Below are 18,582 nucleotides of genomic sequence, written 5' to 3'. Positions count from 1 at the left end.
GCCAGCAGCCATTCCTTTTTGTTATGCATCGCGTCCTCCTGGAGTGTCAACCTGTAAGAGGGGTTTCCTCCCCGCCAATATGGTCTACGCAGCCAATCAGAAGCGAGCTCGGCCCGGAAAATCTTACAATACAAAATCTAACTTACAGCATTTCTGTTTATCGACATACAGTACCCGCAAAAATATTCATATGTACCGTTTTTCGTAACTCAAATGTTTCTAAGCTGGGGAGCGTCTGTACATGTTTTTTTTTCAACTATGGATGTGTGATTACTGGATGATATGAATATTTATGAGCACAAAGCCAAGATCACTACTTTTCGGGGATTTGAATATTTGACAAATAAACAAAACTTTGCTTTTCTTGATCAAGTTCCCAATAGCCCCCCCACCCCAACCCACACACTCGATCCACTTTCACACCTCTCTACCTTTTCTCTCCTCATCCCCCGCCTCCGCCACTCTGCATGGAGGCATTTCAATTCTTTCTTTTTTTTTTGCCTCCTTAATTAGAAGTGATGGCAAGGTGAGGCTTCAGCAGGCACGAAATGAATAGAGTCATCAAGCTACTTTTCAGGACTATAGCGCAGCTACTTAAGATGCTTTGTCACTCTGTGACAGAAATTTTAATTGCCTACCAATTGGCCTATATTTGGACTCGAGCAAGAGCTACCGACTCTTTAGCCATGTGCAGGGATGCATCTGGGGCCGCGCCATTTACGCATTTTGACAGCCGCTGGCGCAACTTTGTATCTGTCATACGTCTATTACGATTAGCGCATATTGCTACATGATCTGCACCATTTATAACATTGAATTGGATTAGCCTTTATTAGTCTCGCAGTGTAGAACATTACATTTCACAGCAGCAATGTTATGGAAGGAAGAGGAAAGGAAAGGAAGAAGTAGAGAAACAAAATACGGGAGCTTCTGTAAACGCCATTTTGACGTCAAAACAACAAAAAAACATTTTGCTGATTGTGACTCTGATTCAACACGACAGACGCTCCTCACATTACGAACGAAAAACGTTCCAGGTGGTCGTTCGTAAGGTGAATTTGTTCGTAAGTTGCTTCAGTGCTATATTTTGTATGGAATGTATGTTTAAGTCAAACATTGAACGGGAAAGTATAAAACACAGACGCTCTCACAGTCGTAAAATAAATGCACACCGACTGTAGTATGACGACAGACACATGTTCCCCTACTTACGAACATTCAAGTTACGAACATTTTTGTAGTAACATATGTAGTATTCTCCCCAGTTGTGCATGTACATATTTTTATAGAGCATATATTTTATTAAATGTTTATTTTTCAGTACAAACCAATACTGCCACGGTTTGCATGGTGGTGATGGTGGTGGATCCCAAAAAAGCAGGGAGAGAGCAGCAGGGTGTAATCGATAAATGGTATTAAATAAAGTCAGCAGGAACAAAATCTGACAGGATGAAGCAAACACATACAATGACCCGACAACGAATGGTCGTGCCGGGAGTCCTTTTAACTGCCACTGATTGGAACGACCAACACCTGTGCAGGCGGAGCCGATAAATTTTTTTTTTTTTTTTTTTTTTTTTTATTATTAAGATATGATTTTGTTGTTGTTGCAAAATCCTAAGGCCTCTTTGATAGCCACCCAAAGCTCGAGGGGCAGACCCAAATGCAATATGACCCGACTCCCGACAAGTAAATAGGAAGGATGGGGGGGGGGGGGTGTACGCAAACAAAATAACGGCAGACTAGTCATAAAAACTTCAGAATTCTTCCCCCACTGTGTTATTTTTCTTCTGTGTAATATCTTGTAAGGTGCCTCTGTTAAGAGTTTCTGTCGAGTCCTGCTGTGTAAAAAATAGCGGGCGATCCGAATCGAGAGCCAAAAACAAATTTTCTTTCATCCAAGCTGGGAGGTCGCTGACAGACTAATTAGCTTGTCTGGGTGAGTAGCAACCCCCCCTCCCCCTCATAGGCATGCATGAGTGTACGCACACATACACAAAGTGGCTTAGCCGCATCGACTTGTCGTATAAAATTTTAATCACTACCCAACGTCATCCAAGCTCTCATTAATCAGTGTGATTGATCCGTCAAATTATCTTTTGTAATGCAATCTACAATCGATGATGATGATGATGATCATAGAAATGGGGAAATCATACATGACAGATGACGGGGATGTACGTGAAAGTGTACCAGGGGGTGTGGGGGTATTTGTGATTTACTGGGTGCTGGTTGAAAGTCGTGCTTGGGAATTGAAAAAGGTGCTGTGTACTGTAGCCGATCAGAGAAAGAGATGTCAATTGGTGTATAAGGCGCACCCACAATGAATGGTGTATTTTCAAAATGTTTTTCCTTATATAAGGGTCACCGGAGTATAAGGCACACCATCAATGAATGAAAAAAGTTTTCCAAATACAGTATATAAATATCCCATTTTCCGCTGTATAAGATGTACCCGAGTATAAGGCACACCCCCAATGAATGGTGTATTTTCAAACTTTTTTTCCAACGTAGTATAAATCACACCATCAATAATGGTGCAGCCAATCGCAAGCAAGCTCAGCAAAAAAGGCGCGCCATACAAAATATAACTTATAGGGTCTTTGTCCAAACATTTTTCGACATACAGTACCCGCAAAAATGTTTGTTTGTACCGTTTTTCGTAACTCGAATGTTCGTAAATTGGGGAGCATCTGTATGTATGGAATTGTTTGGATGGAAATATCCAGGTGTCTCCTTTTTGACGGTCATTCCTTTCATATATTCATATATATTTCATATTTCAGATATTGGTGTGTGTGTGCGTTAGTGTGGGTGTGTATTTTAATATCTTACCTCCCTTTTTTCCCCCAACACTACTCTGAACAATAATAACCGCTGAAGATTTCTATCAGCTCACCTTGCCTTCCTTGCTACCCTCTTCGCTTTTTCCACGCCTGATTTTTTTCCCTTTGAGATTATTATTTTCTGAATAGAATAAAACCGCATATTTATATTAGAACATGAAAGCTGCCGCTTCACGATAAGTCACGACATCTGTGTCACAAAACAGGCTTTGATAGCAGCGCAAAACCATTTGAGATTGGATTAGTTTTTATTAGTCTCGCAGTGGAGAAATTTACATTTCACAAAGTTATGAAAAGGAAAGAAAGAAGTAGAAAAACAAAATACATGAGCTGCTGGAAAGGCAGCCACTCTTGCAATGCCATCTTGTAGTCAAAAGATCCCCAAAAAACAAACTAAATAATACAATGATATGACAACATAAAGACAGTCATTCAATTTTCAGCACTTTCTGCACCCTGCTGTGTTGTATAAATCAGTTCTAGATGAAAGAGGAAAGGATTAAAGCGTCCTTTTCACCAGTGGATCAGGGACGTCATGGTGAAAAGTGCATGTCTGCTACAAGCTAAATGTTGAAAACCAAAACAAAGCTGTAGCATCCATTGACAAATAGAGACTACATCATATCTCCCCCTTCCCACGTAAAAATCCGTATCAATTCCAAGCCGCGGCAGATCCACACAAGCATTGACGCTCCATTCTTCTCATGGCGGGCTCCTCAAGCCATGTATCCATCGAGCCGCAACTGCATTTTGGACAAAATCCCAAATAACAAATTTGATAATGAGATACAATTTAAAGATGTATTCAGAAATCTGCTCGCACTGTTGCTTCACAGGTTTCAGCATCTGTTTGAGGTTTCAGAATCGGCATTTGATAACAAACCAATCATGCCAGTTGTGCAACAGCTGCCATTTTGTGCCAAAGTCAATTCATGGCTGTACCTGCCATCGAGTCCCAAGATGGATCCGCCACATAACCCCTCCGCCCCCATTGCAGTGTTTGAATAATGAGAGGTCTGTACATCACGAAGCAGCTTTGAATTGAAATTCAGCCTTTCAGGAAACTCACTTTTCAGTCACACTTTGAAAGCGCGAAAGGTAAAGTTAAAAACCGGCACCGTATGCGTTGCGCATACCGCCTATTAATTCATTTTACCTTTGCCTCTACCCTACTTGTCGTCTCATTTACAAGCAGCGGCTATGCTTTAAATTCACTCCCTAAATGTCCATCCGGGTTTGACATTGTGCCAAACGTCCTGTCATTTTATTCGTCTATTCTCCACCCCTTTGTTGTTTTGCTTTTTGAAGTATTTTCTGGCCTTATCTGTACGATTGGGGACGTGCACTGCAAAGCTTTTTAAATTGGGCATTTTGTGAAGCTGTATGTCTTTGTGACGAGTGCCTATCAGCGTCGACCGCCACCGCTCCCCCAATGTTGTTACTGCTCCACAATGAGTGTTTGAAAATGACTTCCAAACACAAAGCTAAGGAAGCCTCTCACCAACTCTTCTCTATTGTGTTCAAAACTCATTCTGTGGCTGTCAGTGTTCATGTGTCACTGAAAATAAGAAACAAGGATTTTTTTGGGGATGATGATAGTCAAGTCCTGCTCTGAAAATACAATTTTGCTTGTGATATTTGTTTGCGGTATCTCATACCTGATCTTGGACTGTGTTGCTATAGTCTGATTGCATGAAATGAACTTTTAGAAACAAAGATTACCATATTCGCTCCAGAGTCAAAATTGCTCCAGTCAGAAGAAAAAACACATATATGAGTCACTCTGGAGTATAAATTGCCCTTTTATTTTGAAGTGGGGGCGAGAGGGTGTCCATGTTTGGACTCAAACTGAAACCGCAAATCTATGAATCCATAATGATGGGAAGTTTTAAAATTACAATAGTCGTCCAAATGACTGCCCCTAAAAAAAATACATCCTAACCTGTGAAGCTTTGTTAGCTAACCTGTGAAGCTATGTTATCTAACCTAGTAACCTATGTTAGCTAACCTATGAAGCTATGTTATCTAATATATGAAGCTATGTTAGCTAACCTGTGAAGCTATGTTAGCTAACCTGTGAAGCTATGTTATCTAACCTGTGAAGCTATTTTATCGAACCTATGAAGCTATGTTAGCAAACCTGTGAAGCCATGTAAGCTACTCAAACTGAAACCGCAAAATCTATGCATCCATAATGATGTTAAGTTTTAAAATTACAGTGGCTGTCCAAATAACTGCCCCTTAAAAATACATACTAACCTGTGAAGCTATGTTATCTAACCTGTGAAGCTATTTTATCTAACCTATGAAGCTATTTTATCGAACCTATGAAGCTATGTTAGCAAACCTGTGAAGCCATGTAAGCTACTCAAACTGAAACCGCAAAATCTATGCATCCATAATGATGGTAAGTTTTAAAATTACAGTGTCTGTCCAAATAACTGCCCCTTAAAAATACATACTAACCTGTGAAGCTATGTTAGCTAACCTGTGAAGGTATGTTGGCTAACCTGTGGAGCTTTGTTAGCTATGTTAACTAACCTATGAAGCTATGTTAGCTAACCTATGAATCTATGTCAGCTAACCTATGAATCTATGTTAGCGAACCCGTGAAGCGATGTTAGCTACTCAAACAGAAACCGTAAAATATATAAATCCTTAATGATGGGAAGTTTTAAAATTACAGTGTCTGTCCAAATAACTGCCCCTTAAAAATACATACTAACCTGTGAAGCTATGTTAGCTAACCTGTGAAGGTATGTTAGCTAACCTGTGAAGGTATGTTAACTACTCAAACTGAAACCGCAAACTATATGAATCCGTAATGCTTCAGAAATGCATACCCTCATGTTGGACCTGACAAGTTTTGTGTGCATAGCGGCAAGAGACCATTTCTCCCCCGCTGTCGAGCTACAAAGCAAGCAAGTGATTGTGGGTGCGCGTCTATGGCGAAATCATCCAAACGTGTTCTTTGGTGCTGAGATTGAGCTCTAATGTGTGCTGGGATTTGGGAGGGTGGCATGTGGGTGGTGGTGGAGGGGCACCCGTGTTATGCATAATTCAGCACGTACCAAGCAAAGAAGTGCAAACAACGGCCTGCAGTTTAAAGGTGAGACGGGAAGATTTACTCTTCGTTTTTCAGCTAGTGTATTAAGACGAGGTTTTTCTCTGTTTGGACACTCGATAGTTTTGTTCGTCTTTGTCACGTCAATTTTTGAGACACGAATTAATGGACGGTTGGTTATAGTAACTCATTCCCTGCCATTCACGGATATATTCAGGAATTGAAAATATGAGTTAGAGCGCCATTGTCATTTAGTTTTTTTTCTTGTTTGGGTGCCGATAAAGCGCTGGACATGTTTTATGTCATTCCACAAGGGGGAAGCATTTCCCTTTTTTCCATGTTAGCACTTTGTTCCAACTTCAGCTGTTCTCAAAGCTCAATATAAACCAATATGTATGTATTGCATTGTAGGATTTGCTTTCTAGCTGGCTACAGAGCTAGCTATCTTTTTGCTATCTATTATCTGTCTAGCTGGCTATATATAAGCTATCCAGCCAGCTATTAGCTATCTATCTGGCGAGCTATCTAGCTGGCTAGATATTAGCTATATATTTGCTAACTTTCTATGTATTTGTTTTACTTCCGGGTTGAGTGAACGCTAGCGCGTTTAGCTGTAGCTGCTCCCCCACAGAAAAACTTATCCTGTGACTGTAAAGTGACCTTGAGGGTTTTGAAAGGCGCTTAGAAATGGAATGTACTGTATTATTGTTATTATTATTCTGGACGACCCTAATTTCAAGATCATCTAACTCCAGACCGATATAATTTAGGAATTAACTCTTTTTTTCTTGATAAGAGAGGCAACTTGTACATTTGTATTGCACAATTCAGAGCACAGTGAGAGGTTATATTGGATTTAATCAACAAGAAGTCATTGTTGTTTGCAAATTGTTTTTCTGCAGTCTGAAAGTTACTTTTTGTTGCTTTTCTTGTTTTTTTTTGTCCCCTATCCACAATTTCTTTCTCGTTTGTCCTTTCTGCTGCTCCCACCAGTAACCTTAAAAGTAAACTCTGCTCTTTTATTCATTTATTTATTTTATTGTGGCTGCTGTCCTTTTTCTCGCTCATATTTTTCCCTGACCTTTAACCGACATTTCATCTATTTTGTTGATGGCAACCGCCACACTCCAATATGGTCGACCTGTCACTCACTCAAGAGACAAATATTGCACATTCGCAAACAGAAAAAATCCCGGGTTCCATAATGCTGCCCCCATGTTTTAATTCAAGATAATCGTCAAGTGAGGCAATAGATTAAACCAAAAATCCATCTGTTTAATTTTAGAACAGAATGTTTTTCGTTTGTTTTTGTTTATTTTTGTGGTACACTTAATTTTCAACAATGTTGCTTTCTTCCAAACAAAGAGAGGAATAATCTATCTGAATAACTTTCTCTAGTACACTCATGGATTTAATCAGAAAAGGTTATTGCGGCGAAATTAATTGAGAGACTTGGAGGGTGGGGGGGAAAAGAACAAAAATAAAATGTGGCTGTTTGAATTTGGGAGACTCTCCATCCTTTTAGTCATATTCCAACTTGGCAGTCAATCCATATCTGCATTGATCTATTGTCAGTCTCAAAAGTGCTACTGTCTCCCACCACACACACACTGTGTGTGACAAGGTCTCTTGAATGACTAATCCATTACTGCTGCCCTCCTCCTTTTTTTTCCCTCCCGTCTCCCTAAAGTAGAATATTGGCGGACTCTCCCATCTGTCCTTAAATATAATACGCTTTTTCTTTCAAATCTGAGCTGAAAATACTGTCGACTTGCTGAATAAATCAATAGCCATTTTTGAAAAGGGGGAAAAAAAGGACTTTTATTGTACTGTCAAGCTGTAACTGCAGCAGCAAAAAAATGTCCTTGACAAATGTTAAGCTATTGAAGGGGGGGGGAGCTGTATGTTTAACACGAACAAAGTTTTACAATAAAAGACTGACTTTCTATTCTTCTTTCTATTTGTAAAGCTTCATCTCTGATCAGTGAGCTGCGAGCTGAGAAGATTGAGGAAAAGAGTGTCACGTTGGTATGGAGGCAACCATCGTCCCCAAATAAAAGCCGGACCGAATATGAAGTCAAGTACTATGAGAAGGTAAACCCTATTTATTTTTTTCACTGGTTTTCAAAACTAAATGTTCCGTTTGACCATGTTTGAACTAACATAGCGTCACAGGTTAGCTAACATAGCTTCACATGTTTATAGGTTGGTTAACATAGCTTTATAGGTTAGCTAACATACCTTCACAGGTTAGCTAACATAGCTTCACAGGTTAGCTAATACAGTAAAGTCTCGTTATATCGATATCGGATATATCGATAGTCCCGGTTATATCGATACTATTTATATGCACGCACGGAGAAAATTACATGCAAACAGGGTCGGATATATCGATAGTCCCGGTTATATCGATATTTTTTCAGACTCCCTTGAATATCGATATAACGAGACTTTACTGTATTTGGATTTGCCTTTATTAGTCTCGCAGTGGAGAAATGTACATTTCACAGCAGCAAACTGATTAAAGGAATGAAAGTAGAAAAACAAAATACATGAACTACTGGAAAGGCAGCCACTCTCGTGGCGCCGTCTTGAAGTCAAAAGAACAAAGAAAAACTAAACAACAAATAATATGACAACACAAATACAGTAAAGTCTCGTTATATCGATATCGGATATATCGATAGTCCCGGTTATATCGATACTATTTCTATGCACGCACGGAGAAAATTACATGCAAACAGGGTCGGATATATCGATAGTCCCGGTTATATCGATATTTTTTCGGACTCCCTTGAATATTGATATAACGAGACTTTACTGTATAAGATATAATGTAATATAAATATAGCTTTACAGGTTAGCTCACAACTTCACAGGTTAGCTAATATAACTTCACAGATTAGCTAACATAGCTTCATAGGTTAGATAACATAGCTTCACTGGTTAGCTAACATAGCTTCATCGGTTAGTATGTATTTTTAAGAGGCAGTCATGTGGACAACCAATGTCATTTTACAACGTCATGACACTCATTCAACACGGGCTTCCCAACAGACACAAAATCTGCCATCCTCGTCAACCCACAGCTGTTTGCACAACCGCCATTTTCATACGGTGTGTTTTTGAGCCACATTTTCCGTTAACGTCTGTCACACTTTGCACCTCCGTCTCTTCTGAATGCTTTGCCGTATTTGTTAAAATATGTATCCCTACTTCTGGTTTTGCCGTGTGGAGGGGAACAAAAGGGTGTCGGGCGGATCAAACGGCGCAAAAAAAAAGTTAGGGGATGTTAAAAGGCGTTGAGGATTGGCGAAGATTGAGATGGCAGAGGTTGAGAACAGGTTCGATAGCGTGTGAGACGGGTAGCAGATTAGTGAGAAGATGACATGGCTTACTATTTCCAAGAGCGTGATGCTGAAGAGAAATGAAGTAAGATGCTTTGGGAGTCTGGTAGATAAAAGCAAGAGTGTAGGAGATGGATAGAAAATAACTGAGTCAGACAGCAACATTGTTGCAAAGCCATGAAATGAAAAGGCAATCCAATTACACAGCGACAAAGAGCCTCTAGAAGTTTTTTTTGTTGTTGCTTTTTTTAAAAGGTACCGCTTTGGAGTCTCGTTTTTCTTCTCTTATGACGGCTTTGTGTTATTCTGTGGGCCAACATAACAGACCAAAATGTTGCTCAACATTCACTCCCACGTATTTTTCAATGTCGTAAATTATACTCAGCATTCATTTTTTTTCAAACATAAGAGTTTATGGATGCTCATTCACGAATTGATTCCGAAATTGAATATATGACGTAGAGCGCCATTCGCGAATTTGTTTGGGTTTTGTTTTTTCTTGTTTGGGTGCCGATAAAGCGCTGGACATGGCCTCTCGCTATGTTTTTTTTTTCCCCTTCTACAATGAGGAACCATTTCCCCTTTTTCCATGTTAGCGCTTTGTTCCAGCTTCAGCTGTGGTTAAATTGCTATACAGACACTCCCCTACTTACGAACATTCGAGTTACAATCAACGGTACATACGAACGCTTTTGTAGTCACAGATGTAGTATCTCTCCAGTTCTACATGTACATATCTTTATGTAGCATAAATTATATTTAATGTTTATTTTCAGTACAAACCAATACAGGGTATTGATACAAGCCTTTAACATATTTATATAAGCCTTAAACATACTTACAGAAGCCTTAAACATACATTCCATGCAAAATATAGCACTGAATCAACTTACAAACAAATTCACCTTACAAACGAACGTTCGTAATGTATCTCGTTCGTAAGTTGGGGAGCGTCTATATAAACTAATATGTATGTATTGCATTGTGTTTTGGACAGCCTGCCTCATTTCAACCTCATATAACTCCAGAAACATGTGATTTAGGAATTAACTCTTTTTTTCTGATGAAAGAAGGGAATCGAACGTTCCTAACGCTGTATTGAATATTTATGTAGTCCTAAAAGCCAATATTGTGTGGATCCTTGAACTCGAGTGACGATGACAAAAACCCTGGCACTGGAGTGGATACATTTTTCCACATTTCTGGAAGTGAATGGGTGAAAAAAAAAGTGATGGTCCTTAGTCTCTGTCTTTAAAAAACGGCATGTATTGTATCCTCTCTTTGCGTTTGTTCACTCACCATTGGCTGAAAAAAAGTGGTTTGCATCAGTGTTACTTTGAATCATGATGCCGACCGACGCATGAAGATAAATTGATCACGTCGCAAGCGTGGCATGCAAATGACCCTAAATAAATAAACAAAAGCATCCCACTATAGCAATTATGCTAATGAGAATTTGTTCAAAGTAATTTTTTGCAGCGTGAGACGCTGCATCCTCGCAGGACGCAACATTAGGCGCACCTGCACAATCTAATGAGTGTGATAGTTTATTTTTGTGCTCTGTAATATTTCTTCTGGTCCCCCGCAGGAGCAAAAGGATCAAAGTTATTCCACGGTGAAGACGTCGTCCACGCGGATCAGCGTCCACAACCTGAAAGCCGGCACCACCTATGTCTTCCTGATTCGTCCCTTCACCACCCCAGCGCCGTCCTCCTCATTGTCCTCGTCCCCGCTCTCATCATCCTCTGCCTCCTCGTCTTCCTCCTCTACTTATCCCTCGTCCTCCTCTTCGTCGTCGTCCTCTTCTTCCACGTCCTCGTCCTCCTCTTCTTCCCCAATTGACTACGGAGCCTACAGCGCCCCCCTGGAAGTCCAGACGCTGGGAGAATGTGAGTCGGCTTTTAACACCTTTTTTCTTTTCACTCACGCCTCCAGACGACCGGTGATTTTAAAGGACAACCGACATCCTGGACAAATTGTGTCCATAATTTGTAAAATCACTTCAAATGACTTCTAGTGTGCGCATTATACAAAGATTCCACCGCATATAGCTATATTTTACGTTATAAGACTCGCGCTGAATATTCAGAAAGTCTTGTTTTTGAGTTGATGACGATGCCTGATGTGACGTCACGTAAGGAACGCCCCTGACCGAGACAGTGACACACAATGCATTTTGGGTACTTCGTTTGGTCTGAAAACTTCGTGTTGATGGCGAAATTAGAAGGAAAACACATAAATAACGCGATGGTGAATCGTTGTGTGTTGCACCAAGACTACTGTTTGATACTAGTTGACACAAATTCCCAGCAGACAGATCAGCCCATTTCCAACAGAGCTTGTGCGCCATCTTGTGCATTTTCTGGGAGCTACATTGGAGTCCAGACGGCTCGAATTGATACGGAAGGACTTCTTTAATCGATTGCAAACATTTATGCTTTCCTCTTCAGAACTATTTGAATCATATTCATAACTGGATGAGTAACAAAAAAGCATATTCTCCGAATCCGAACTCTCTGAAGCCATTGTTTTGTGTCTGGAGTATCCTGGCGTGACGTCACGAACAAGGGGGTGGGATCTTTTGAAACTCGCCATTTCCGAGGTCATTTTGAAGCAGTTTTGGGACACTTTAAGTCATTTTTATTGGTGTTTTGCATTTGACTTAAATATCAGCCTGTGTGTTTTGGGTATTTTAGATGCTATAAAACGTTTTTCTGATGTCAGTTAGCAAACAAAAAAATGGTGTCAGTTCTCCTTTAAGATGTGGGGAGCTCGCGTGGGCACACGGCCAGCCTAAACAACGAGGCGCTCGGCTCGGGTTTAAGAGTGTCAACGTTGTGACAGTCTTGAGATAATGTGTGAAGATTCCACATTTTTATCGCAGTTTGTCTTTGATAACACCTCCGAGTGTTGTTCTTGCTTTGCGTATGTGTGCTTTGGGCCTTGAAATGCGAATGGAAGCAATTTTATTGATATTCAGCTATGGGATTTTTTTTTAGCGCAAGGGCATCTCTCATTTGTTTTTATGTTTTTTTAATTTTAGTTTGGGCCAAACGGAATATGACACAAAAAGCGTTTCACAATTTCACTCGACGGATGACGCTTACTCTTGCCGCGGGCGAGCTGAGTAGTGTCAAACAAGCGATGACCTCAGAAAGTTTTCAAAGCAGGCGCAGTCAAACATCCTTGTAACTACAGAGTAAATGTAGACAAACAGGATCATCCCAAAATATAAACAACTCTTGGCAATGGCGTTCGCCGCCAATAAGGCAAGCCAGATAAGTTTCTGATTTATTTTTATTTTATACTACTACTACTACTACTACTAATAATAATAATAATAATAATACATTTAATTTTAAGCGCCTTTCAAAGCTCTCAAGGACAGTCACAGACAAGCATAGGTACAACAATAAATAAAATACAATCACAAAAAGAATACAATAAATAAAATACAGTTATAAATAGAAACAAGAGAAATAGCTACACAGAAAATGCAATTTTAAATAGGTGGGTTTTGAAATGGGATTTGAAGGTGGGAATCGATGTTACGAATATTGGGAGTTCCAGAGTTTGGGGGCAGGGCAGCTGAAAGCCCTGTCCCCATCATGCTGAGACGGACAGGGGGGTGGGATACAGAGGTGGAGGGAGGAAGAGGATCTGATGGAACGTGAGGGAATAGAAATTTGAAGAAGGTCAGATAGGTAAGGTGGGACAAGGTTATGGATAGCTTTAAATGTTTTATTAGCCTGGTGTTGAATGGCATCATACAGTACAGACATTCCCCTACTTACGAACATTCAAGTTACGAACAACAGTACATACGAACATTTGTGTGGGTATGTCGTAAAATGTTCAATGTCCCGAGTGCAGGTTTCTCTTTGATCGTGATGTTCCCAGGATTGCACCATTTGTCGTTCACAAACACAGCAATTCCCCCCTTCCTTTTTTATTCCCGCTCCCTGCGCGTATGTGTCCAGAGTGATCGCCGACAGCCACGTTGCCATGACAAGTAGTAAACTGGCTTCCCGGTATTCTGTCTGATGTTGTGTTAGCGCCGTTAGCTCGTCCATCTGGTTCGGGAGGGATCTCATATTCCCGATAATGACGGACGGGTGGACATGTCTGGATCTTCCCCTCCTTCCGCGGCGGTCCTTTCCCAGCCCGACAGCTCCGTTTTTGTGTGGTTTGGTGGCCACTAGCCCACTATTAGCTCGCTATGCTAGCAGCTGGACTCGACTGTAAACAATGGGATAGCGTGTGCAAGTGATTACGTATACAAGCCTTATAAAACTTATATACTCATATAAACTTTAAACATACGTATATAAGCCTCAAACATACATTCCATACAAAATATAGCACTGAAGCAACAAATTCACCATTCGAACGATCGGTTACAACATATGTCGTTCGTAAATTGGGACCCATCTATACAGGTTATTTATACAAGCCTTAAACATACATATATAAACTTTAAACATACTTACTGTATATATGCCTTAAACATAGATTACATACAAAATATAGCACTGAAGCAATTTACCAACGAATTCACCTTACGAACGATCGTTCGGAACGTATCTCGTTCGTAAATTGGGGAGCGTCTGTATTTTCATTCCCGTTTTTTTAAATACGTCAGTGAGACACGTTCCAAGCCTTACTTTTACAATGTTGTTGAATATATATAAGAGTGTCCGTCAAACAGATATGGGTTTGTTTTCCTTTCATTGTCAACAACGTATTTCAATTCCTTTTTCCAGTGGCTTTGGCATCCAGTGAACAGAGTGCGGTGGTAATCATCGCTGTCGTATCCGTGGCGGCGCTTGTCATGCTTCTGTCGATGGGCGTCGGACTGCACATCTGGAGGAGGTAAAAGCACTTCCTTATGTTCTGCACCTTTAGGCTACGGGCGTCAAACTCATTTTTGACATGCGCACGATTTGAATGACGGTTTCTCTTGATGGGCCATTGTGACATCTGGAGAATTCAAGAACGGTTTCTTCAGATATTGTTTGAGTTACTGTTATTGGATTGGATTAGCCTTTAGTAGTCTCGCAGTGGAGAAATTCATATTTCACAGCAGCAAAGTGATGAAAGCAAGAGGAAAGGAAGACGTAGAAAAACAAAAATACAGGAGCTGCTGGAAAGGCAGCCACTCTTGCGGCGCCATCTTGAAGTCAAAACAACAACAAAAATAACAAATAATGTGACACACCACAAGACATAAACAGTCATTCAATCTAAAGCACTTTCTGCACCCTCTTTTTTGCATGAAACAGTTCTAGATTAAAGAGGAGAGGATCGAAGTGTCCTTTTCACCAGTGGATCAGGGACGTCATGGTGAAATGTGCATGTTGCTACAAGCTAAATGTTGAAAGCAAACACAAAGCTGTAGCATCCATTGATAAAATTAAATTGTCTTCCATCTCTTGTCCCACGTAAATTCGCTTCAATTCCAAGCAGCGACAGTTCCACGTACACTTTGGCGCTCTGTGCTCACGCTGCTTTCTTCTCATCGTGGGCTTCAATTGGGGTTTTGGGAACAACAAAATATAGATTTTATTTATTACCTTTGAGAATTAAACACTTTTGTAGGCATTTTACAAATGGAGTCGTTTGAGCCGCAATAAAATGAGTTTGACCCTTGTACTCTAGACTAAATATATATATATATAATTTTACATGCCACAAAAACCTTCATTTGACATCAAACAAATAACGGCTCATCGACTGTAATCCAGATTATGCTAATCCAAAAATAGCAGGGTTGTATTATCATTGTTGCCATATTTGACAGACCCTGTCCATGGAACACAAGTGGGCGATTGTCAAATATCGTCATCAAGAAAATATTGCCATTTTGATAGCATCTGACCAATTCCAGACAAATTTGAAGTCGCCATGTCGGCTGATGAAACGGTCAGTCGCAACATCCCGCAAACTGGTGCTCTCTTTATCTCTCTCCCCTTCACATGCACACAAAAAAAATGTAGAAATTCATGAGATGTGGTTGACAGATGTGTTCCAAAGCCTCACGTGAATGCTTGAGCGCCAACGTCAAAACAGACAAAATAGATGACAATCTACCATATGCAGGCGCTTGCTTTCCGGACCGACGGGCTATTCACAGCACACATCACGCTTTATTGAGTAATGATGCTTGTCTTCTTTCCCACCTCCCAATCCCCCTCCTCCATTTTCCCCCTCATCGCCGCATTGCATAGAAAAGGGAGGTGGGGTGGGGGTCTCCATTGTTCATCACAGCAGCACCATTATCTACCGCCTTGTGTTTTGTGTGAAGACAAGTATTCGCAATGGCTTGATGCCTCAATTACCAGGCTCTTGTGTTTGCAAAGACGAACCGCGGCTGCGGGGTCTCTGATGTAGCGATGCGACTGTTGAGTCGCAAACATGCAAAATAAGTCGCGATATTCACACAAACGCTCGAACAATAGGATGATGAGAAGGAGCCCATTTTGTGAAGGACTTCTTCCATTAGGTTGGATTTAGCTAACAGGATTTAGCTTAAAAAATATGGCGGTGTTATTTGTCAACGTTTCCGCTTCCAACTGATGATTTCTTGCCTCGCAGCATCCACATAACTGCCTTTCGTAGACTTGCACCTGTTATTAACTTGCGGCTACTCCAGCATGTCGCCGTCCTCCAGCTGGGAGAAAGTGTTAAATGTGAGAGCGCTGGTGTCTGACAAAGTTAGATAGAGCCTGAGTTTGAGGGCATTGACCGAACATTCTCCAAGAAGCTCAGACTTGAGTGGTCGGTGAATGGGAAGGTTGTCCCGCCACTGCGTATGAGTGGAATTGAGTGGATGTGTGTCGCCAGGGTCGAGGTTTCAGTAGATAGCAGAAGAAATCGTTTGGTTTTATCTGTCTTTGTACAGAGCTGTGGCAAAAGTGGCTGTCAGACACTTTGAACAAAGGCTCGAACACAGGAAGATTGTCTTTTACTGCCGGCAGGAGGTGTAGTTTGCATGAAGACACTTTGTGTGAGCTCCTCTCCAGCCCTCTGCCAAGCATTTTATTGAGAGTACACGCATTAGTAAAACGCGCCCTTCTTGATTTGAATACCATGCCCCTGGATGTCCCATGGACATCCCTCCAAGTCGTCCCCTGGTACAAGCACCAACATCCATAAAGAAACAGAACATAGACATTTTAATAAGTGGCCTTTCCGTGAACTGATAGATTTGTAATCTGGGTAATGATATCTTGTTGAACAGGAGTATACCAAATACTCCCTTCCACCCTGGGTTAGATCGATCTCTGACTCAAGGATGACAGTTTAACAGGCTGTGTCTTCTTTTCCTTTCGGCTTTTCCCTTGTAGGGAACGCCACAGCGAATCAGTGTCCTTCATCTACAGAGGTTTGATTCACATTTTTGTTTTGGCCAAGCTTGTACGTCGGATGCTTTTGCTGACACAGCCCTCTGTATTTATCCGGGCTCGGGACTGGCAAAATAAGACAGTGGCTTGTGCCCCCTTGTGGCTACAGAACAAGCAACTCTATGAACTTAATAAAGATGAAGATGCTCAGGAAATGGCTCCCAAACACAAAATGGCTGTGTCTGTTCGCCTCAAATTGACCCCAGATTCTTTGTGCTCCGTTGTAGGCCTTGTAGTCACACCTGTTGGGCCAACTAAGCATATTACAGGATGACACTTTTAAACATGATTACTTCTGTTCTGTCTATTCTCTATCAGTGGCGTTACAGTCCTTTGTTTTCCAGCTAGGCGGCAATTCTGTCCGGGCCAATATTGGTCTTTGCACTCTTCATTTTATTTTTTTATGTCTTTCCTGTAAGCTCCTGACTGGTTCTCTTTGATCAGGCACAAAGACAAAAAAATGGAAGCAGATACGTAACTATCCGCATAATAATGGAGGTTCAGTAACCACCCTATCCAGTTTGTGGCAGTTTTAATTTGATAAATAGAAGTTGTCATCAAAATGAGGATCCATGATTCTGATTTTTTTTCTCCCCTGCCAGCAGTGACAAAATGAGAATATTAATCGGAATAAATGCGGCCAACTGTTTTGCTTGCCCAATCTTTTAACATACTGAAAAGAGACCCTCCCCCCAACTCCTTGTCTTCTTCCCAGCAGTGTCTGCTCAAGCTCCTCCAATGTAACTCCTGCTAGCGTGGTGCTGCTCTCGACATCCTTCTCCACTCTTCCTCCTCCTCCTCCTCTCCTATCTCCTCTTCCTCCCTTCACACAGCTGATGCCCAGGTACACTTGGCATGCGTTCCCCCCGCGCCTCCATTCTCTAAATCTTTCCTTTGAGTTCCCTGCAGTCCTCTAACATTTATATCCGTTAGTGGTTGTCTTTCTTCCCTTTGCTTTCCACATACAAATAAAAAATTCTAAGAAGCTATTTTTTTCTTCTTGCCCTTTTTTTTTGTCAAGCTGTACTTTTTATAACCTCGGATCAGTGCTTGGGCACATTATGAAATGTGCTTTAAAGGATAACCGACGCCTCCGCACAAGTTGTGTGCATGATTTGTAAAATCACTTCAAATGACTTCTACTGAGCGTATTTTACAAAGATTCCACCACATATAGCAATATTTTACATTTTAAGACTCGTGCTGAATATTCAGAATGTCTTGTTTCCGAGTTGAAGACGATGCCTGACGTGACGTCATGTCAGGAACGCCCCTGACCGAGAAAGTGACACACAATGCATTTTGGGTACTTTGTATGGTCTGAAAACTTGGTGTTGATCCGTGTTGATGGCGAAATTAGAAGGAAAACACATAAATAACGCGATGGTGAATCGTTGTGTGTTGCACCAAGACTACTATTTGATACTAGTTGACACAAAAAACAGCAGAAAAATCAGCCAATTTCCAACGCAGCTTGGGTGCCATCTTGTGCATTTTCTGGGATACTACATTGGAGTCCAGACGCCTCAAAATGATCCGGAAGGACTTCTTTAATCGATTGCAAACATGTATGCTTTCCTCTTCATAACTATTTGAATCATATTCATAACTGGATGAGTAACAAGAAAGCATCTTCTCCGAATCTGAACTCCGTGAGGCCATTGTTTTGATTCTGAAGAAAGGCAAGATGTCTTGGCGTGACGTCACAAACAAACAGGCGGGACCTTCTGAAACTCGCTATCCCGAGGTCATTTTGAAGTAGTTTTGGGACACTTTAAGTGATTTTTATTGGTGTTTTGCATTTGACTAAAAATATCAGCCTGCGTGTTTTGGGTATTTTAGATGCTATATAACGTTTTTCTGATGTCAGTTAGGAAACAAAAAAAATGGTGTCGGTCGTCCTTTAAACATACTAATATAAA

At 40.9% G+C, this 18,582-nt stretch overlaps 1 protein-coding gene across 2 annotated transcripts in view; it reads left to right on the top strand.

Annotated features, from left to right (window-relative positions):
- epha10 (EPH receptor A10) overlaps positions 1-18,582 on the top strand; it is a 129,973-nt gene that overhangs the window by 82,581 nt on the left and 28,810 nt on the right. Inside the window, exons 6-9 of one of the 2 annotated variants that reach the window (XM_089023143.1) lie at positions 7,880-8,004; positions 10,846-11,146; positions 14,021-14,129; positions 17,379-17,504. In XM_089023143.1, coding sequence (XP_088879269.1) covers positions 7,880-8,004; positions 10,846-11,146; positions 14,021-14,129; positions 17,379-17,504 — 661 coding nt within the window. The remainder of the gene's footprint in view (positions 1-7,879; positions 8,005-10,845; positions 11,147-14,020; positions 14,130-17,378; positions 17,505-18,582) is intronic. The other variant, XM_089023142.1, reaches the window with a different exon arrangement.

Source organism: Hippocampus bargibanti, linkage group LG20, assembly GCF_051943395.1.
Source record: "Hippocampus bargibanti isolate YZ-2025 linkage group LG20, ASM5194339v1, whole genome shotgun sequence".
In the NCBI taxonomy this organism is placed as follows: Eukaryota; Metazoa; Chordata; class Actinopteri; order Syngnathiformes; family Syngnathidae; genus Hippocampus; species Hippocampus bargibanti.
Note: the sequence above shows the minus strand (reverse complement) of the source record. Positions and strands in the feature narration are given on the sequence as shown.